Source organism: Osmerus mordax, chromosome 14, assembly GCF_038355195.1.
Source record: "Osmerus mordax isolate fOsmMor3 chromosome 14, fOsmMor3.pri, whole genome shotgun sequence".
NCBI classification, from domain to species: Eukaryota; Metazoa; Chordata; class Actinopteri; order Osmeriformes; family Osmeridae; genus Osmerus; species Osmerus mordax.
In genome coordinates, this window is record NC_090063.1 from 16519056 (window position 1) to 16541423 (window position 22368).

General features: G+C 51.6%; 1 protein-coding gene across 1 annotated transcript in view; it reads left to right on the forward strand.

Annotated features, from left to right (window-relative positions):
• Positions 1-7627: 7627 nt before the first annotated feature.
• Positions 7628-22368, forward strand: part of si:ch211-196i2.1 (collagen alpha-2(I) chain) — a 32597-nt gene continuing 17856 nt past the window's right edge. The window contains exons 1-22 of the mRNA XM_067250373.1: positions 7628-7762; positions 10881-11576; positions 11895-12116; positions 13448-13492; positions 14403-14522; positions 16173-16226; positions 17658-17765; positions 18185-18238; positions 18476-18529; positions 18712-18756; positions 18871-18924; positions 19059-19103; positions 19212-19265; positions 19535-19579; positions 19708-19761; positions 19888-19932; positions 20440-20493; positions 21340-21384; positions 21507-21560; positions 21677-21784; positions 21897-21950; positions 22168-22221. Of these exons, the coding sequence (XP_067106474.1) occupies positions 7652-7762; positions 10881-11576; positions 11895-12116; positions 13448-13492; positions 14403-14522; positions 16173-16226; positions 17658-17765; positions 18185-18238; positions 18476-18529; positions 18712-18756; positions 18871-18924; positions 19059-19103; positions 19212-19265; positions 19535-19579; positions 19708-19761; positions 19888-19932; positions 20440-20493; positions 21340-21384; positions 21507-21560; positions 21677-21784; positions 21897-21950; positions 22168-22221 (2175 nt within the window). The 5' untranslated portion in view covers positions 7628-7651. The remainder of the gene's footprint in view (positions 7763-10880; positions 11577-11894; positions 12117-13447; positions 13493-14402; positions 14523-16172; positions 16227-17657; positions 17766-18184; positions 18239-18475; positions 18530-18711; positions 18757-18870; positions 18925-19058; positions 19104-19211; positions 19266-19534; positions 19580-19707; positions 19762-19887; positions 19933-20439; positions 20494-21339; positions 21385-21506; positions 21561-21676; positions 21785-21896; positions 21951-22167; positions 22222-22368) is intronic.

Sequence of the window (22368 nt, forward strand, 5' to 3'; positions counted from 1 at the left end):
CCCCCCGGACCGACCCCGCCCTGGAGGTACTGCCCAGCACCTCACACACCTCCTCCCAGCACCTCATACACCTCCTCCCAGCCCCTCATACACCTCCTCCCAGCCCCTCACACACCTCCTCCCAGCCCCTCACACACCTCCTCCCAGCCCCTCACACACCTCCTCCCAGCCCCTCACACACCTCCTCCCAGCCCCTCACACACCTCCTCCCAGCACCTCACACACCACCTCCCAGCCCCTCACACACCTCCTCCCAGCCCCTCACACACCTCCTCCCAGCCCCTCACACACCTCCTCCCAGCACCTCACACACCTCCTCCCAGCCCCTCACACACCTCCTCCCAGCCCCTCACACACCTCCTCCCAGCACCTCACACACCCACCTCCCAGCTTTAAATATTGGGTGGGGACAGGAGACATACAAATACAGACGCAGATGCAGTACTCTCACACACACACAAACACACACAGTAGTCTCACACACATACAAATACACACACGTAGATGCAGTACTCTCACACGCACACACACACACACAGTATTCTCTCTCTTGCACACACATACACACACAGGATCAACATGTGTCCTGTGGTTTGATGCAGTCTGGTGAATTTAACAACACCCACACACTGTTTGTGTGCTCGTTAGTTGGTGTCCGTAATGTTCTCTTCTTAATGTTTCCACCAGGACCTCCTCCTCTCCTCTAACGACCTGGAGGACCTGCTGCAGAGGCAGCCCCCCCTGCTGGGCACTGACAGGGCTGTGAGTACCTCACCCTCCATCCACCCTCCACCCTCACCCACCTAGCCCACACCTAACCCTAACCCCCCCTGCTGGGCGCTGACAGGGCTGTGAGTACCTCACCCTCCATCCACCCTCCAGCCTCACCCACCTAGCCCACACCACCCCCCATTCACCCTCCCTTCTAGACCCCATTCACCCCTACCCACCCCCCCTCCACCCACAGGTCCACAATACTTCTTCATCTGGGCTGGAGATGTGAGCCAGACTCCCACCTGGTCTTCTGGGACTGCCATATCTCACATGCCGTGTGTGTGTGAGTGTGTGAGTGTGTGTGTGTGTGTGTGTGTGTGTGTGTGTGTGTGTGTGTGTGTGTGTGTGTGTGTGTGTGTGTGTGTGTGTGTGTGTGTGTGTGGGTGGGTGGGGGGGCATCCGACGTGTGTGACCTCGTTCGGGTCCTGTAGGAGCAGTAGTATGCCCCCCCCCCCCCCCTCCTCCTCCAGGCCCCAGCTGCAGCCAGACAGACCACCAGCCTCCCTGTCTCCTCGCCCCTCTGGACCAAACTCACCACAACACTGTTCCATCACCTGGAGGTCCGGGCCTGGGATTAATTAGCAGTGTGGGAATTCACCTCAGAGGCCCGATACAACCCTGTTTGTCCTCGACTGACCGCTGTGTGTGTGTGTGTGTGTGTTCATAGCACCTCTGCATCGAGTGTTAATAGAAACATCCAATCATCTGTGGTCTTTGATTAGTTTGACAAAACCACAGTTCCTATTTCCTATTACTAGGTCATCTTCTGATTTGGCACCTCTTTGATAAATCTTGTTTTTTCAGCTTGAGCTTGGTCTGGAAGCAAATCTAAAGAATCCCTTTCATTCAAGCAACAACATGCATTGTTTTACTTATACATTTTACCACTGTACATTTTCCTCTCTATGTAAACATCAGCATTCTTCAATAAGCCAAACCCTCAGCTGGTGCTCTTTATGTCTAAATAAGAGATTGCGATCTTCCCGACCCATGCCATGCCTCTTCCTCTATCTACCCCCCCCCCCCTCTCTATTTCTCTGTCGTTCTGTCTCTCTCTTTATTTCTGTCTCTCCTTCTCTCTCTCTACCCCTCCTCTCTCTCTCTCTCTCTCTCTCTCTCTCTCTCGTTCTCTTCCTCTACCCCCCCCCCCCATGTCTGTCTATCTCTCTCTCTCTGTTTCTCGTTAGACCAGACCGGGAGAGCTGCAGTGTTAGAAATAACCCCACATGACTGAAATCTGTTTTTCTTTCGCCGAGGTCTACTTCTTTGCCCTTTGAAGCAGAACTCCCTGATTGTTGGGGCCTGTTGTTACGGTTCTTGACTTTGATGCATGTTCACTCTGGGACCTGTGGCTCCCTTGACAGGTGCTCCTTGTTGGGCCGTGGCACTCCAGTAGTTAATCATGAACTCCCAGAATGCACCCTCAAGATATTAGCCACTCCCTGGGGGCCAGGGAGCAGAGGTAAATGCAGAATAACAAAGCCAAAGCAATGAGCTTCAACGTTAGCTGAGGCCTTACAACCCATCCAAACCTGCAGCCTGAAGTAGTTTGAAGGCTCATTTTAATGCCCGATATTTGGGTTAGAAGCCTCTCGCGTGTGCTGTCTCTACGATTGGAACATTGGCTGTTATCCATCCCCAGCTTCACAGCTTCAGCCAGCAGAAGCACTATGGTCCAAACCCTATTTATAATGGTAGCAATACAAAGTTGTAACAATAAAAAGAAAGTGTATATAGTATTTAGCTTCAGTCTACCCCTCCTGTTTAGAAGACACGCTCCAGTTCAGCCTGTTGAGAGAGATGCGGGTGACTAAATATCTGCCACCCCACCAACGGTTTGTCCCTGGGGCTGTCTGTCATGGAGAGACACGCACCTGCGCTAGACGTGATCCATTATCCTTGTTCCATCCCAACTTAGAGTGTTGTCTTAGATTTGTGGGGAAAACCTTTTTTTTTTTTCATTTAGTAATAGAGCATCCTAAATGATTTTTTTTCAACTGTCAAGTTCAGACCACAAAGAAAACAGTGGAAAAGACATCCATCAATCTGACAGATTCCATGACTCTGTTAAGCTGTGGGGTTCAGAAACCATCCTGTGTCAAGATAAGACAGACTTGTGAGCAGACTGTCTTTCTCCTTAAAAAAAAAATCACTTTTCCTTCCCAGCCGGCGTAACCTGTTGCAAATGACGGCTTGTGAAGTTGAAAACCTTTTGAGTTGCAATGGTGGAGACGGTTTAGACTAAAACTGACAGGATTTCTGGAACTAATCCGAGCTTGTTCTGTGCTTTCCCCCTCTCTCTTTTGATGACACGTTTGCTCGAAATGTGAAATTCATCCATAGTTTGCGTAGAAATATGACACCCTCAAACTGCACAGATTGTCAGCTTTTCACCGACAATATCGACGGCCATGCATTGAGCCAGTCAACTCACATCAAATCCACCCAGTCCAACCAAGCCAGCTGCTTGTCAGACTCACAGTTTAATATCTAGAGAAATGTGAGCTGTGTGTGTGTGTGTGTGTGTGTGAACACAGATCGCAGTGTGTTTCCAGCGGTCTGAAACAACTGTAAAGGGTTTGAGGTGTTGCCTAACGACGGGACAGATCATAGCAGGTACGAGCGCAGACGGCGCACTCTGCCAGCCAGCCGGACGCAAGGCATCTAGGGTAATCTGACCAGCTGCCAGGTCCTGGCTGCTGCTGGGAGGGGAGCGGAGCGGGGCTCTGGAGTGTGTCCTGCAGCCTGAGCTGTGGGAGTCCTGTGGGCCGTGGTCTAAGATCTCTCCCACATGGGGGGTTTGTGTGATTCCTGGGCTCTCTGTGTGGTTCTCCAGGTATTTGTACGGTTCTAGGGGTCTGTGGCTCCGTCTTTGGGGCCGCATGGAAAACAGAAGAACCAAGGCGATGTACCAGTCCCCAAGAGTAAACAGGTAAACAAATTAAAACGCTCAGAGACGAGAAACATGCTTTTATGGCAGCTGTAAAATCCCATCCTGCGTCTGCGTCGTGTGGACTGGTTGTTCTCAGGAACAGGAAGGCTCTGTTCCCCGTCAACCTTTTACTTAACGCTGCGACTGAGAGCGCAGGGCTGAGAGCTCTTTACCACCGTGTCAAACCACTGGGTGGCCCACAGGGTCTGACTCCACTCTGCAATGATGTAGTCCCAGAGCAGGGGAGAGGAGGAGGAGAGGGATGAGGAGGAGGGCAGTTAAAACAGAAGAGGAGTAGAGTGTAGATGGATGAGGGAGAAGGGAGGAAGGAGAAGAGGGTGAATGTCAGATGAAAAAAGATAGGAGGATTCTGTCCCTCTGTCTGCCTCACCGCTGGTCTGTCTGCCTGCCTGCCTGTCTGCCTCACCACTGGTCTGCCTGCCTGTCTGTGTGTCTGTCTGCCTCACCGCTGGTCGGTCTGTCTGCCTGTCTATCTGCCTGTCCGTCTGTGTGTCGGTCTGTCTACTAATCTGTCTGCCTGCCTGTCTGTCTGTCTACTAGTCCGCCTGTCTGTCTTTCTACTAGTCTGTCTGTCTGCCTGCCTGTCTGTCTGTCTACTTGTCTGTCTGCCTCTCCTCCTGCCACGAGCTCCCTCAGCCTCAGAGCTTTTCAAACGTGTAATTATCGTGTCCCAGACTGTCCTTTCTGGATCTCGGCTGCAACGATAAATCACATAAAGCAAGGCCAATAGGGATTCGTTATGAAGTATACCACATGTAACCTATCTTCATCCACGATCTCTCCCCTGTCACCCCCGGCCTGCGCTTCCCGGGGGGGGATAAAGAGGTTACATGTGGTACACTACATAACAAATCCCCATCGCCCCATCATGATTTATCGTTGCGGCCGAGGTCCAGAGGGGGTTAGCCACATGTGACGGGTCTAACTCCCCAGGCCTCAGTGCGGGTCATCATGCCTCCCTGGCTCAGCCTCCTCCCCAGCCTCCCTGTCTCAGCCTCCTGAACCCCCTGTGGGGAGGCCGGGGCGTGTTGGAAGAAACGGAAAAGAGGCCTCCAAAGGGCCCTCGACGCCACGACCCCACGACCCCCTGCTCTCCCTACTCCGCTGTTTCCTGCTGCTCTCCCCACAGACAGGATGGGGTTCTCCGGCTCACACCTCTACCCTCATTCTTCTCTGTTCCTTGTCTCTCTCTCTCTCTCTCGCTCTCTGTCTGTCTCTTGCTCTCCCTTTCTCTCTCTCTGTCTCTCTGTCTGTCTCTTGCTCTCCCTTTCTCTCTCTCTGTCTCTCTGTCTCCCTTTCTCCCTCTCTCTCTCTGTCTCTCTCTCTCTCCCTTTCTCCCTTCCTCTCTCTCTCTGTCTCTCTGTCTGTCTCTCTCTCCCTTTCTCCCTCCCTCCCTCTCTCTCTCTCTGTCTCGCTGTCTGTATCTCTCCCTTTCTCCCTCCCTCTCTCTCTCTGTCTGTCTCTCTCCCTTTCTCCCTCCCTCTCTCTCTCTGTCTGTCTCTCTCCCTTTCTCCCTCCCTCTCTCTCTCTCTGTCTGTCTGTCTCCCTTTCTCCCTCTCTCTCTCACAGCCACATTCTTGAACTGTAAACAACAGTTGATGTCAGTCAATGTGGTTGTTCCTTTGCGACCACAGACATAAAGTAATGGTTCCTGTCCTGGTCTTTGATACAGCGCTGTGGGTCTCCCCTCCCTCTCCATCCCATCTTCCAGGACGTATAAATCACTCCAGCCTCATAGGGAGCCTTGCTGTTTCCCTCCAGTGCTTTCAGCTGTGGTTTTACGGCTGCTTCCACTGTCACTCCCAGAGGGGGTGGAATCCCTGTGGGTTCTGCGGTTCCACCATTACCCTCTGGTTCTCATCCTCGTTCCTGGGGTCGTTCCTGGGGTTGCAGCCTCTCACCAGGAACTGGTTCAGCTCCATCTGGAGACCTCAGGGATTCCCCTTCCTCCTCCTCCCCTTCCTCCTCCTCCCCATTCTCCTCCCCTTCCTCCTCCTCCCCATCCTTCTCCTCCCCTTCCTCCTCCTCCTCCCCTTCCTCCTCCTCCTCCCCTTCCTCCTCCCCTTCCTCCTCCTCCTCCCCTTCCTCAGGTTGCTATGGATGAGATGATGGTGGAGGTAATCAGGTTGCTATGGATGAGATGATGGTTGCCTGGATGAACTTGAACTGTATTTCTGGATTTATGTGAAGGCAGTTCCAGTTGGTTCTTTAGTGTCACACGCGACATCACATCACTCCATATTCCGATTCCTCTGGTTGAACCCCTTGTGTTCTTAAGGCATGTTCTGTTCTCATGTCTCTCTGTCTCTCTCTCTCTCTCTCTGCTCCGGTGCCTGTCTCTCCTCCCCAGCACCCCTCAGACATGCCCTGTCCTATTTCACACACACCCCAATCCCTCCCCCCTCTCTTTCGAATTCCCTCACTCTCATTCTCTCCTCTCTCTCTCTCTCTCTCTCTCTCTCTCTCTCTCTCTCTCTGTCTGTCTCTCTCCCTTTCTCCCTCCCTCTCTCTCTCTGTCTGTCTCTCTCCCTTTCTCCCTCCCTCTCTCTCTCTCTGTCTGTCTGTCTCCCTTTCTCCCTCTCTCTCTCACAGCCACATTCTTGAACTGTAAACAACAGTTGATGTCAGTCAATGTGGTTGTTCCTTTGCGACCACAGACATAAAGTAATGGTTCCTGTCCTGGTCTTTGATACAGCGCTGTGGGTCTCCCCTCCCTCTCCATCCCATCTTCCAGGACGTATAAATCACTCCAGCCTCATAGGGAGCCTTGCTGTTTCCCTCCAGTGCTTTCAGCTGTGGTTTTACGGCTGCTTCCACTGTCACTCCCAGAGGGGGTGGAATCCCTGTGGGTTCTGCGGTTCCACCATTACCCTCTGGTTCTCATCCTCGGTCCTGGGGTCGTTCCTGGGGTTGCAGCCTCTCACCAGGAACTGGTTCAGCTCCATCTGGAGACCTCAGGGATTCCCCTTCCTCCTCCTCCCCTTCCTCCTCCTCCCCATTCTCCTCCCCTTCCTCCTCCTCCCCATCCTTCTCCTCCCCTTCCTCCTCCTCCTCCCCTTCCTCCTCCCCTTCCTCCTCCTCCTCCCCTTCCTCAGGTTGCTATGGATGAGATGATGGTGGAGGTAATCAGGTTGCTATGGATGAGATGATGGTTGCCTGGATGAACTTGAACTGTATTTCTGGATTTATGTGAAGGCAGTTCCAGTTGGTTCTTTAGTGTCACACGCGACATCACATCACTCCATATTCCGATTCCTCTGGTTGAACCCCTTGTGTTCTTAAGGCATGTTCTGTTCTCATGTCTCTCTGTCTCTCTCTCTCTCTCTCTGCTCCGGTGCCTGTCTCTCCTCCCCAGCACCCCTCAGACATGCCCTGTCCTATTTCACACACACCCCAATCCCTCCCCCCTCTCTTTCGAATTCCCTCACTCTCATTCTCTCCTCTCTCTCTCTCTCTCTCTCTCTCTCTCTCTCTCTCTCTCTCTCTCTCTCTCTCTCTCTCTCTCTCTCTCGTGCTCTTTCTTGTGCTCTTATTTTCTTTCAGTTTCTCTCTCTCATCTCTCTCTCTCTCATCTCTCTCTCATCTCTCTCTCTCTCTCTCCTTACATTCAAAGACACACACACGCAGGAGAGAGACACCTGTTTGCATGGACTGCCCTAAGGGGACGTGGGGTAGTCTGATGTGTACAGCACTGAGTGCATGTGTGTGTGTCAGCATGTGGCCTACATGAGACAGTTCTTAAGATCGACACGTACGAGGGCGAGCGACAAGCCTCAGTGCTGTGGGTGTGACTCAGCGAGGAGTGTGTGTGTGTGTGTGTGAGGGCGGGTCTGTGGTGTATCTGGACCTGCTGCTACCTGGGAACTCCAGTCGTAGGCGTTGAGGATCAAGCTGGCGCTCTGCAGTCCCAGGTGACCTGCAGGGATGAGGCTTAGTGCAGGTGGCCGCCTGCTTCTGGCCTGTCTGATACTGGATGTATTTGGGTCGTTCCTGGAGGCTCAGAAGATAGCGAGACGAATGGTGGGTCCTGACAAGGTTGGTGTGATGCACGTTTGATGAGTCTGTGTTGAGTTTGGTTCCTCTCTCCGTCCAGGTTTGGTTCGTTAGGAGTGTGATGACATGAGTCAATATTGTTCCAAATCCTCTGCACGCTGTTTGAATCAAGGCCATTATGCAGAGCGCAGCGATACACTTTCATCGGGTTCGGTTTCATGTTTAATTGTGTGTTTTGTGTTTGTGTGGGATTAGCACCAGTTAGTCATTTTCTCAGAATTGCGGCTTGTGGTTTTCTGACGTTTTTTAAGATCACAGGAGTGTGCTGTGTTTATTATTTATTTGTATTTTTTATTCACATCAGCATTAAGTCGTCAGCTTTAAACTCTGGTTCAGTTCCAGTTCAGAGTGACGTCTCTGTGGAGCCTTGGCAGCTCAGGATTTATTACCCTATGTGCTCTGACTTGCGTGCTTGGTGCTTGTTATCATGTTATCAGGACATGTTATGCATCTGTATAACAGACACCAGTGGAGATATCACACGTCTATAATACATATAATCACCAGCGGAGAGATTATGATTCTCTATTAATTTACCTACAATCACCAGAGGAAACTCCCTAAACAGACACACAACCTTTCTTTGTCCTTTCAACCTGGTCTCTCACGTAGTTAGTTAGCAAAGGAGGTATGAAAGGAGGTTGGTCCGAGGTGGATTTCAGCTGGATGGAAGTGAGACTTGTGGCTGGTCTACACTCCAGGTCAAAGGTCAACTCTCCCCTCGCCATCTCTCCTTCCTTCTGTGTGCTTCCCTGACTGTTCCACTCTCAGCATTTTAGAACGAACACATTTTTAACGTCTGAAAAAACATCACACAAGCTTTTCTGTGTTTAAAAAATAAATAAATAAAACATTTAAAAAAATTGACTTTCTCTGCTTGCAAGACCCAGCCAGTTTGAGATTGCCTACATGCATACCTGTGTCTCAGGTAGATTTATGGACCTTGCCATCTAATTGGAGGGTCTTGGTTGAACCTAATCTTGAGGGTTTAGGTTGGTTGAGGGGCAGTTCTATGGAAGTATGTGAAGCCCTCTGTGACATGCTTGCGTGTAAAAAGGGCTAAACAAATACATTTTTAATTGATTTGATTGGACATTTGTGTTGGTGTGTGTGTGTGTGTGTGTGTGCCCGATGCAGTTCAGTCAGTGTATCTGGCCTCAGTGTGTAGCTCTCAGTGTGTAGCTCTCAGTGTGTAGCTCTCAGTGTGTAACTCTCAGTGTGTAGCTCTCAGTGTGTAGCTCTCAGTGTGTAACTCTCAGTGTGTAACTCTCAGTGTGTAGCTCTCAGTGTGTGACTCAGTGTGTAACTCTCAGTGTGTAGCTCTCAGTGTGTGACTCTCAGTGTGTAACTCTCAGTGTGTAGCTCTCAGTGTGTAGCTCTCAGTGTGTAGCTCTCAGTGTGTAGCTCTCAGTGTGTAGCTCTCAGTGTGTAGCTCTCAGTGTGTAGTCATGGCCTGGGGACAACATGTCTGTTACATGCAGACACAGGAAACACCTAGATTAATAATAATAATAACCAGCAATCTCTCCCAGGTGTTCCAATACATGTCAATTAAAATCACACACATTTGTAGAACAACAGTCCTTATCCCTTTCATTAAGTAGACTCTTCTACCCAAAGCAGTGTAGAGAGGAGGGGTGGGGGGATTTGAACCTGGGACCTCTTGATCTGCAGCCAAACACCACCACTGAGCTCCAACCACCACAGTAGGACCTCCGGAGTGGGAAGTGTTTGTAAGATGTTTTAGCACACAGCCGGTAGTTTATTCAACAAAGACCTGCCAGTCAGCTGTACGAACCCCCACCCCCCTCCCCCCCCTTGCCCCCCCCCCCTCCTGCCCTGGCCCCCCCTCTCAACACCACCACCATCAGAACCTCCCAGAGGCCTCTGTTTCTGCTGACTCCAGCATGCCGTTTCAAACCACTACTGTAGATGACACAGTCACACACAAACCCAGAGCAGGCTGAATCTTGCTTTTGCTGAGCCCTGTGATTAGACAGGGGGCACCCAGAGCCCAGGCAGGAGGAACATGATTCTACCTTCATGTGAAATCTGTCTGTGAAGGTGTGTGTTAGAGTATGACCAGCAGAGTGTGCATGTCACACAGGTAATGGCAAGAGGAACGCTGCAGTGTGTGTGTGTGTGAGTGAAAATGTTTGTGTGCCTGCATACAGCCCTCATCCCTGTCCCCCAGACCTCATCCCTCTCCTACCAGCCCTCATCCCTGTCCCCCAGACCTCATCCCTCTCCTACCAGCCCTCATCCCTGTCCCCCAGACCTCATCCCTCTCCTACCAGCCCTCATCCCTGTCCCCCAGACCTCATCCCTGTCCACCAGCTCTCATCCCTGTCCACCAGACCTCATCCCTGTCCCCCAGACCTCATCCCTGTCCACCAGACCTCATCCCTGTCCCCCAGACCTCATCCCTGTCCACCAGACCTCATCCCTGTCCCCCAGACCTCATCCCTGTCCCCCAGACCTCATCCCTCTCCTACCAGCTCTCAATCCTGTCCCCCAAACCTCATCCCTCTCCTACCAGCTCTCATCCCTGTCCCCCAGACCTCATCCCTGTCCACCAGCTCTCATCCCTGTCCCCCAAACCTCACCCCTCTCCTACCAGCTCTCATCCCTGTCCCCCAGACCTCATCCCTGTCCACCAGCTCTCATCCCTGTCCCCCAACCCTCACCCCTCTCCTACCAGCTCTCATCCCTGTCCCCCAGCTCTCATCCCCCTCCCTCACTTGTACCTCTCAATTTCCTATGAACCCTTAGTCGAGAGAGAGAGAGGGAGAGGGGGAGCTGTGTGTATAGGAAGATAAAGGAGACAGTTGGGATACGGTCTGTGTGCTTTGCTGGTGTCACTTATCCGACTGCCTGGTTCACCTTAGAAAGACAACGTTTCTGTCTTAGCAACAAAACAAAACAACATGCCGGATGTTTATTGGCCTTCACAAAGACACACATTCCCCCAGATTACCACTCGCATGAGTACGCAGCGAGGGAACAGATACAACATGTTGGCTGTTAGAGATTGGCATTCCTCCTGTGTTGTATCATGCAGTCTACAGTTCCAACCCCCGAGATCCCTGTCTCTCCACAGGATGTGTTTCCACGCAGCGGAGGTCACCGTGGAGACGGAACGGTTCCCTCTGGGCGCCGCGAGAAAGGTTTCGTGGGACGGGGGGACGTCTTTGTGGTGGACGAGGACACAGACTTGGCCGATCCCTTCTTCCAGGGGGGGCCCCTCACCCCCCCGTGGAAGCCCCCCTCCCCAGGTGCCGTGGGCGGGCAGGCAGGCAAGCCGGAGCCCTCGTCCAAACACTCTGAGGAGAACATCACCACCGACAAGAAGGACTCTGACCCCAGGGGGAGGGGAGGGGCTGCACGGTTCCCCGGGAAACCGTCGGATGATGTCATCATCGATCTGGATGCCCGGTCGGGCGCCAAGAAGCCTTCGCCCGGCTTTCGCTTGGAGAAGACCACTGTCGATCCCGACTATCCCGACTCCAACAGATTGATGGAGGAGGTGGAGGTGGGGGTGGAGCGTAAGCCATCCCAGAGCCCCCCTCCCCCCAGCTCCGAGCCCCCCGTGAAAACCGAGGTGGGGACACCCTATGGGCATAGCCCCCGCCAGCCTGACTCCACCGTGAAGGGTGGGCTGGCTCCACCAGACAAGGAGCACCCAGGCACGGTGACCGTCGTATCCAGGGAGGGAGATCTGGTCCTGGGCTCAGATGGAAGGAAGTACCTCCTCAGGAGAGGACCTCCAGGGAGGATGGGCCCTCCAGGCCTAGAGGTTTGTGTTACTCCTCCTTCCTGTCTAGTATGGTTTATAGAGAAGAGCATGATATTTGTTTTAGCAGTGCCTTGCTTGAAGTTAGTGTGGAGATGTTTGTCTTGCTTTGCTGTGTGCAATAGAAAGAAGTCACATTCCGTACTGTGGGTGAGGAGTTCTGAAGGAGGAAAACCTGGGTTCTGTTTGTGCTTGTGAGATCACAAGAGTTGCGCTCCATCAATCAGGACCCGAGCGTAATCAAAGTCAAGCGATCCAGTTCAGTCGTTAGTCGTTTCCCACGTCTTTGATGTCGCTGTCCTCACGTTGGCGACCTCAAAGCTCCGCCTCTCACCACGAGCGCCAACCACGCCGGGCATCCCATCAATCACAAGTCACGACGGCCGCAAACATTCATCCGCGTCCCGTCCGATTGGTGGAGACGGAGAAAGAGCCCTCGGCATGGCCCAATCAGAGGTCCGGGTTCGAGATGGTTTTTACAAGAACCAGGCCCAGATGGCACATCTGGCCGTGTCTGGGGAGAGGCCCGGAGCCAGGGCCTCCGTAAAGACCCTGGGATCGCTCTGCACCACGGCTGGGATTCATCTCTGCTGGAGGGAACATGAAGGACGATGTCCTGCTGGCCAGGAACACAGACTGTAGTGGAGGAGGAGGGGAAGGAGGAGGAGGAGGGGGTTCCCCCAGGAACTGGCCTTCCCTCTGCCCCGTAGGGCAGGCTCTGGCCTGGCTGGACATCAGCTTGGCTGGTGGAGGAGATGGTCTTCTGGATCTCCTCCAGGCCCTGAGGCTAGAGGAAGAGATGGTCTTCTGGACCTACTCCAGAACCTGAAACTTCATCAGAAGAGGGGGGGGGAGGAGCCTAACCAAGGCAGGTGATGCTCTGAAGTGGGTGTTAGTTCCCTGCTGCTGTGCGTCACACGTAACGATCGTCAGACGTGACAGAGTGTGAGGAGACCGAGCCCAGCGGGCCTCCTGCCGCTGGAACCTTCACCACCGTACGTGTTGATTGGGCTTGTGATGTCGCGCTGTTTCTGCGTAATACGATCCCTCTTTACTTTCTATCACTAGGTTTTATAGGCTGGGGTGGGGGGGGGGGTGGTGCTAACAGCAACCAGCTGTCCAAATCCTGCACCGCACTACGTTTCAATCCTGCGATGGTGACTAGACCTTACCTGGGGTGAAGATGGTCGTCTGATGCATGTGCTGGACACGCAGCTGGTTACCCCGGGCAACACACTGCCGTATCGCGCCGGCCCTAACGACCTAGGACGCTGGCTCCTTAACTAGCTTTTTGGGAGGGAGGGGGGGTGGGGTATTTATTGATAGGAGAGTAGTAGAGGCAGGGATGCAGGGAGGGAGGGGGAGGACATGCAGGAAGGGGCCTGAGCTGGATTTGAACCCAGGTCCCTGTGTTTGGCCTTGGCCGTAACGGTGCGTGCTTTTACACAGCGAGCTACCAGGACGCCCGCCCGCCCCTCTCCTCCACCAGCTTAACAGACCTAAACTATGCGGGAGGATAACCCCTAAAACGGAGTGGCTTAATGGCTCCTGGCTTTCACAGACAGCAGGAGAGACCTCACTGACCCAGAGGTCTACAGGGGTCATCGGATCCGCCCGCTGATTTAGGCTGTCGCTCCGGCCTGGCGGAAGCTGGAACAGATTTAGTTAGAGTTGGTTTCACTCCAGAATACACAGCTGATTCACACTTAGTTTTTTAAAATTTGGATCATCATTTGATTCTGTTTTTTTCTTGTTCATTATGTTTGCGGTTAGATTTGGATTCGGTCGACCTATTTTACATCTGTTTTACTGTTTTCAACGAGGGGCCTTTTCCTCAAGCAAATCTGAATCTCTGAACTTCACCCCTTCTGCAGGGTCAACCTGGTCCCAATGGCTCTCCAGGGTTCAAAGGTGACAAGGTAAGAGGAGACCAGCTTCACTATAGCTTCAGGTGGAGTGTGTTTACAACCTAACGATCTGTGATTCAATGTCCTGTTGGCTTGTCGACCCCGCGGCATTCTCAGAGCACTCATACTGTGGTGCAGACAGATTTCACAGACTCAAGTTTGCTTCAAACCACATTGTGTTTGTAACCCTAAACCCCTCCTCTTCCCTAAGTCTTCCAGTCCAGTCATTGATATTAATGGGAGTCAGGTGGTACATTGTGTCCTTGGGCAAATCACTTCACCCTACTTGCCTCAGGGAAATGTCCCTGTACTTACTGTAAGTCGCTCTGGATAAAAGCGTCTGCTAAATGACTAAATGTAAATGTAACACTGTGGGCTGATGTAGACTTCGGACATCTTTTACTCAGGGGTTCACTAACTGCCTGGTGCCAAGTGATGGTGGGGGGGGGAGGGGGCATAGAGAAGTATACCGCTAAAGAAAATAATTCAGATTTGCTCAGGAAGCCTATCCTGAATATCTTACTCTGTTTTCTGTGGGATCTGACTGAAGCGCCGGTACAACCATGTGGTTCAGACACATTCTCCTCTGATCGTAAAATGTGTTTCAGCTTAAAGTCAACCAGTCATATGCATGAGCTGTTGTTCTGAAATGAAGGTCTCGTCTGTCTGTCTCTCTGTCTGTGTCTCTCTGTCTGTGTCTCTGTCTGTGTCTCTGTCTGTTCTGTCTGGCTGTCTCTGTCTGTGTCTGTCTGTCTCTCTGTCTGTCTGTCTCTCTGTCTGTCTGTCTCTCTGTCTGTGTCTGTGTCTCTGTCTGTCTGTCTCTGTCTGGTTCTGTCTGGCTGTCTCTGTCTGTGTCTCTGTCTGTGTCTCTGTCTCTGTCTGGCTGTCTCTGGCTGTGTCTCTGTCTGTCTGTCCATCCCAGGGTCAGCTGGGGGTGGGGGGGCGTCCTGGGCGGAGGGGGGAGCCAGGCCCTCCAGGCCCTCCAGGAACACCCTCCTTCTACCTGTGGAGAAACACCCCTGAGGACTGGGCTGCTTTCAGGGTGAGTCACCGGAGCAGCCTGGGGCTCGTTTGGTATCCAGGGCCTCTTTTAGTACACAGCTTCTTTAGTGCACAACTCTTGTATTACACAGCTCCTTTGGTACACAATTCCTATAGCTCCCAGCTCCTCTGGTACATAGCCTGGGGTTTCCTATAGTACACAGCCCAGGGTTTCCTTTAGTACACAGCCTGGGCTCCATGCGAAGTGTTCTTCAGCTCTGAGGCAGTGGCGTCTGGACACCTTGCAGGTGTGGTTCGTGTGATCTCTGCTCTGCTCCTCCCCCCCCCCCCCCTTTACACACACACACCCCAGCCAGGCCACAGCTGCAGGCTGTATAAAACATCACATCAGCAGGATGGAAAACGGCACTCACCTTATTGAATAAAGATTCTGAGGGCATGTAAAGGGAAAAGAGGCTGTGTGATTGGTTACTGTGCTGCATGTGGCGTCCGGTCGGAGGGTCCTGTCTGTGTCACACTGTAACGTGTCCGTGATGAAAGCAGAAGGTGGTTTGCAGTCTCCTCAGCTGGTTTCCATAGCGAGGGAGACTGCTGTCTGGATCTGATGAACTGATCAACACATACACCTTACTGAGCCCTTTCATAGCTGTTATGTAAGATGTTAGATCTGTGAACAGCTGTTCTGGAATATTAGTAATCCATTCGTTAGTCATGTGACTCATGTCTCTCATGCTTGGTGTGATTTAAAACAATCCCTCCTCGCTCTTCTTTCAGCAAACATCCTTCTTCCAGCTGCTCCAGGCTGGCTGGCCTGTAAGTATGCAGTGACCAGCTGAGGTAACCTGCTCAGTCTGGGCTGTGTGTGTGTGTGGGGAGTGGTGTGTGTGTGTGTGTGCAGTGGTGTGTGTATGGTGTGTGTGTGTGTGTGCAGTGGTGTGTGTATGGTGTGTGTGTGTGTGTGTGTATGGTGTTTATGTGTGCAGTGGTGTGTGTGGGGAGTGGTGTGTGTGTGTGTGTGTGTGTGTGTGTGTGTGTGTGTGTGATGGTGATGGTTTCCTCCCTCAGCCTAGGTAGTGTGCAGTGGTGTGTGTGTGTGTGTGTGTATAGTTGTGTGTGTGTGTGTGTGTATGGTGTGTATGTGTGCAGTGGTGTGTGTGGGGAGTGGTGTGTGTATGGTGTGTGTGTGTGTGATGGTGATGGTTTCCTCCCTCAGCCTAGGTAGTGTGCAGTGGTGTGTGTGTGTGTGTGTGTGTGTATAGTGTGTGTGTGTATGGTGTGTATGTGTGCAGTGGTGTGTGTGGGGAGTGGTGTGTGTATGGTGTGTGTGTGATGGTGATGGTTTCCTCCCTCAGCCTAGGTAGTGTGCAGTGGTGTGTGTGTGTGTGTATAGTGTGTGTGTGTGTGTGTGTGTGTGTGTGTGTGTGTGTGTGTATGGTGTGTATGTGGGGAGTGGTGTGTGTGTGTGTGTGTGTGTGATGGTGATGGTTTCCTCCCTCCGCTTAGGTAGTGTGCAGTGGTGTGTGTGTGTGTATAGCGTGGGTGTGTGTATGGTGTGTATGTGTGCAGTGGTGTGTGTGTGTGTATAGTGTGTGTGTGTGTATGGTGTGTATGTGTGCAGTGGTGTGTGTGTGGAGTGGTGTGTGTGTGATGGCTCCCTCAGCCTGACCCTGGTGTCTTTGTGGGCCTGCAGATGAGTCAGGGTCCACCAGGTCCAGCTGGAGAGGGAGGGAAGACCGGGCCTCAGGTGAGACACGTGCAGCACCTGACCAGCTCTGCTGTAATAACCACATGATGTCATCGATGGTCTGTGTTTGGGGAGTTCTGGGCCAGATAGGGGGAGGTGCTGTGTTGCTATGGGAGACTGTGGGGTGAGTGACGGCTGGCTTGTTTACCCAGGGGCCTCAGGGGGATCCTGGGAATCCAGGGACACCAGGACGAGCTGGAGACATGGTCAGTACCACGTCTGTCTGCCTGTCTGTCTGTCTGTCTGCCTGTGTGTGTGTGACTGTGCATCTATGTCTGTGCTTTTGTATTTGACTGTGCATGTGTTTGTGTGACTGTGTGTGTGTTTGTGTGTGTGCATAACTGCACAACTCCCAATGATGTAACTAGTTTTACTGGAAAAAAGCTAATGAAAACGGTTTTATTGCTTTTATTAAGAGGTTCCATATTTGTGAGAGAATTTGAATGCCCTTTTTTCAAAGATTACTTTTTTGTCCCCATTTAGAAAGGCTTATAAACATCACATTTTCTTAGCAGATTATCCCAAGAGAACGTTGTATTTTCTTCTCTGTGGGTACCCCAGTGAAATATGAAACATGTAATTTATTCAACGTTGGATTGAATCTTTTGGTTTTAACAGATCGTTAAACAAAAGGTATTAAGCCTTTCAGTCTCTCCCCCGTCCCACTCTACCACACAAACAAAACAGCAAGTCGAGCGCTGGAGCCCTCTCTGCCCACGATGGCAGTGTGGCTGGGGACAGCCCCTCTGCTCTGCTTTGTCCTGGAGTGTCACCGTCCTCAGCTGAACTGACTCGTAAAGTGCTGTGACTCTGAGGCACGACCGACACAGACCCACATCAGAGAGGCGCGAGGTCTGGGACAGCTGTAGACACGTCCCTCCAAACTCTCTACCCTCCAGTGTCTGGACTGGGGCATGCACGTGGCCAGTGAAATGTTTGTGTGTGTGTGTTTCTGTGTACGCAAGTGCGTGCGTGTGTGTGTGTACAGTGTATGTGTATGTGACTGTGCATGTCTGTTTGAAACTGTGTGTGTGTGTGTGTGTGTGTACAGTGTATGTGTACGTGAGTGTGCATATCTGTGTGAAACTGTGTGTGTGTGTGTGTGTACAGTGTATGTGTACATGAGTGTGCATATCTGTGTGAAACTGTGTGTGTGTGTGTGTACGTGAACATACAGTACGCATCCATCTGACCATGTTCTCATACCATGCCCTGTCTTCAGAGAGGGAGATCTCGTTTCTCTCGCTGCTAACCACACGCTACCATCTACACCAAGAACTTTCAGGTCATGTGACCGTGGATAAACACTTGGAAATCTGACCCAGGAACCAAGGCCCCATCCTTGGTACTCTGGTCCCTCTCTCCCCCCACAGCTCCACAGCAGTTGTGTTGCAGGGTGACCGTGGTGATGATGGTGGTGTTGTGTTGCAGGGTGACCGTGGTGACAGGGGTGGAGCTGGCAGGGCGGGATCCCCCGGGAGAGATGGACAGAACGGAGAGGACGGCCAATCTGGCTCAACTGGCATTCTTGGACCGCAGGTAGGGGTCAGAGGTCATACTGTAAGACGCTCTTATCCAGAGCGACTTACAGTAAGTACAGGGACATTCCCCCGAGGCAAGTAGGGTGAAGTGCCTTGCCCAAGGACACAACGTCAGTTGGCATGACCGGGAATTGAACTGGCAACCTTCGGATTACTAGCCCGACTCCCTCACCGCTCAGCCATCTGACTCTTCTCATCTGACTACACCATGACCTCGTCACTGCCATGTCTCATATCAGCTGTTAGGAATCGTCACGCCAGCCTGGAACAGAATCATTTAACCAATGATCTGACGTATCCAAAGCGAGATTTGAACCCGCATCCTCTTGACCTCAGTCACATGCTCTAACCAGTGAGCTTGGTTCATGTCTGGCTGAGTGGATGACGCTGTTGTTGTTTTTGTCTTGTTTGGACCAGGGCCCGCTGGGATACAGAGGAGATCCTGGATCGAAGGGAGAGAAGGGGGACGAGGTGAGATCTGGACCCCAGCATCCCTCAAACTCAGTTCATTCAAACATGAGTCACGCGAGCCGTTCGTCCAGAGCCTGGAAGACGAGAAACTGTGTTAGTCAGGTCGACCTAACCCTGACTCCTGAGATGAGCTGTCTGGAGGACTGACTGCAGTGTGTAGTGTGTAGACAGGACCATTCCCAGCCGTATCCTTACTGATGAGGTCTGTTTCTCTGCTTCTGTTTCTCTGCTTCTCAGGGTAACACTGGAGCCAAGGGCCCACGAGGACACACAGGAGAGCCCGGCGAGAAAGTACTGAAAAAAAGAAACTTTTTATTTATTTATGTGTATTTCCTGAAAATTCATTAGCATTTCCAGTTGCTCTTGCATTTTCTGCAAAGTGGTGTGAGTGCACTGCCCCCTAGTGGCTGAAGACAGTACTACAACAACTCAGGGCTCACTCTTACAAACTTGAATTATGTTTCCATCTTTAGGGCTCCAAGGGTTTACATGGACACCCTGGCCTGGTTGGCCCTCCAGTAAGTGTCTGTTTACAACGTTAAATGTGTTTTATTGACACGTGTCGTCTCAAGCTGAGCTTAGCCCAGGTAGTACTGATGGACTCACTTCTCTGCTGTGCTGTTTGTGTTCAGGGGCCTCAGGGCGTCAGAGGGATGCTGGGCCCAGAGGGCCCTCAGGGGCCTGAGGTGAGGAACCCTGCATCACTCTGGGAAACCTTCGCTGATGTAGATGTTGACCTTCCTGTCTGTTTGCGTGTGTGAAGCCCTCTGTGACATTGCTTGTAAGAGCTAAACAAACCATGTTTGATTTGTTTCCGCAGGGGGAGAGTGGGTTGGACGGTCCTCCTGGGCCACCGGGGGCACTGGTGAGTTACAGCAGCTGCTCCGCCGTCCAGCTCCATGTGAAGGAAGGACAAGCCCTGCCTGGTGTCAGTGTGTTTGAGTGTGTGTGTGTGTGTTTGGTTTGTCTTCAGGGAGCTTCTGGTTTCACTGGTCCTGTTGGCGCTCAGGGAGTGAACGGCTCTCAGGTGAGATGGTGATCATTAATATGTCATTATATACAATGTATGTATTTCATGTAGATATATACATAGTATATGCATGGGATGCACATATCATACGTCACATATAGAGCAGTATAGAACTGGGTGAAGCATGATTTGTGTTGTTGATAATATGAACATGTTGATAGTCCCACTTCATCACCCATTACTTACACTTTAGTGTCCATGTATTCCTGTAAAGTAGTGTTAGCCATCAGTCCTCTTCCTAAGTCTGACCTGTTCCTGTCCACCAGGGGGAGCTGGGAGCGGCTGGGGGTGTTGGCCTCAGAGGGCCCCAGGTACACCTCTCTCCTCTCATTTCGTTAATACGTTTGTTGATGAAGGGGAAAGCCTTTGATGAGATGCAGCCGTTATTTGGACCATAGTGCGACCAGAGCAAAGTGACGTCTTGTGTTTGATTCCCCAGGGGCCCCATGGGTTGGAGGGATGCTCTGGGCCCCCAGGACCCAGAGGAACCCAGGTCAGTCAGACTCACGCTGTACTTGAATCTTTGGGAAACCGTCGCCATCGCAACTTTCAAAAGTCCTTTTTAACCAGGAAGTGGCTGAGGTCAGAGGTGATATGTAGTGTGTTTGTGTGTTGACAGGGACTGACTGGGCCAAGCGGACTTCCTGGTCCTAAAGGTGAACGTGTAAGTCTCCCCCCTCCTCACTCTCTCATAAAGTTCATTATCTCGTCTCGTATAAACCCTGGCTTTTAAAGAACATATGGGGTGACTTGTTGGTCTCTGGTTACTGAAGACTTGTCGGCGTTGTATATCTAGTATATCTCTCTCCTAATTCTTTCATCAAGTGCATGCAGATAAGTTACTCCTAATGTATTTTTCGGGGTGAGTTAAACCAGTGTTGGTATGCTTGATGCTAAAGACATTCAAAGACGTTTCCCCTCTCTCACCCCTCTCTCACCCCTCTCTCACCCTTCTCTCACCTCTCTCTCATCCCTCGCTCACCCCTCTCTCACCCTTCTCTCACCCCTCTCTCACCCCTCTCTCACCCTTCTCTCACCCCTCTCTCACCCCTCTCTCACCCTTCTCTCACCCCTCTCTCACCCTTCTCTCACCCCTCTCTCACCCCTCTCTCACCCCTCCCTCACCCCTCGCTCACCCCTCCCGTCCCCCTCTTCTGACCGGGCACCCCAGGGGGCCTCGGGGCCGATAGGTGTCCGGGGGGAGCCAGGGTCTGAGGGCCCGATGGTGAGTAACCACACTGTTCAAAAGAGTCACAATTAGCAGACAATAATTAAAAAAATTGTAAAACACGAGCAGTGGTTCTGGAGCCAGTAAAGACCAGGAATAGAGTTTTAAATATAAAGTGTAGGAAGGCTGATGGATAAGTCCATTAGACTGTGGTGGTGTACATTAGACTGTGGTGGTGTACATTAGACTGTGGTGGTGTACATTAGACTGTGGGGATGTACATTAGACTGTGGTGGTGTACATTAGGGCCTCTAGCCCCCAGCCCTGGCTGTCACCTGATCCATCCCTGATCCTCCTCACAGCTGATGAGAGACACTGGGAACAGGGTCAAGATAGGGAAAGTGGCCCTGGGTCACTTTGAAGTAGGAATGATGACAGTATCTACTAAATCTGCCTTTTGGAGGAACTGTAACCCAGCAGCTGGTGTGCACGTGGGCTTCAGCATGGCTTTTAGTTACGGCTCCAGTCCATGATCAGCGGAACTAGAGATAAACTACATGTATATAATGTTTAGTGCAGCGCTGTCCAGCCTTCAGGACAACCAGACACTCAGGAATCCTTCCTCTGTCCCTGATTGGTCCCAGGCGATGGTCAGATTAACAAAAGTTTAGGTTGTTTTAGTTAGTAAAACCTTTACTTGACTTTTTTTTGTCATACATTCATAGAGTTTTGGAAATGAAATGACGATTTTCAGGCTTCTCCAACAGCGCAGACAAAGTCGAAGAATACAAGCTCTAAAATTAAACATATAGTACTTTACGTCGTACTGTACAGCCATCAGACCAACCAGACACTAAGAACAACAACCTCATGAATCCCTTCTCTGTTCCTGATTGGTTCCAGGGTGTTCCGGGAACACGAGGACCAATGGGGTTTCTCGGCATCCCTGTAAGTAACAGCCTTCCCAAGTTTGACCAATGTCATCCCTGGCCTGAAACACACCTCTCCCTCTCTCTGACTTGACCTTGACCTCTTTAACCTTGACCTGTTGACCCCTGACCTTTCCCCAGGGCAACAGAGGTCCCCACGGAGACCAGGGTGACCCTGGACCAAAGGGAGACAGGGTAAGAGTCCCATGTGTGCGCAGTAGTCCTGAAGTCCATCGTCCCTGTTGCTCTAGAAGACATGAATGTTACGTAACAAACTGTCTTCCTGCCTGCCTGCCCCCCACCCCTTCCAGGGGTTTGATGGAGCGTCCGGTATTCAGGGTCGTCAAGGAGAGAGTGGTCCTGTCGGCTTCCCTGGGTTCCCTGGGTTCAAAGGTCAACCCGGCATCAAAGGGTTGGAGGTATGCTGACTCTACCTGCAGCGACACAGCTGCTCAGAAGCTCCCTCAGTCACTGGATAGTCAGCCGAACCTGCTCATCGTCTGCTGTGTGTGATTCCTTTTCCTGGCACAGGGGGAGATGGGACAAACCGGCCCTCACGGGAAACTGGGCAGAGAGGGGTTAAAGGTCAGCTGCCATTAAGTTTTTAAAACGTCAACCGTGTTTTCATGTTCGATGAAGCTCACTTGAGCTATCAGCATGCATTCTCCCGTACCGTGATCTCAAATCAATTTCACCCACCTCAGAGAGAGGGAGAGATTCCAAACCCTGTCAAATATTCTCATGAATAGCTAATAACATATTTATTATAATTCTTATTATATTTGTATATGTCATTTTGAAGGGACACAGAGGACTGGATGGACGGAGTGGAAAACTAGGGCCCAGAGGAACCAAGGTAAGACTCTACTGGACTCTACTAAATGATCTAGTGAACTCTACTGGACTCTACTGAAATCTACTGAATGATTAAGTGAACTCTGCTGGACTCTACTGACTGATCTAGTGAACTCTACTGAACTCTACTGTGTACTGTGACAGTGAA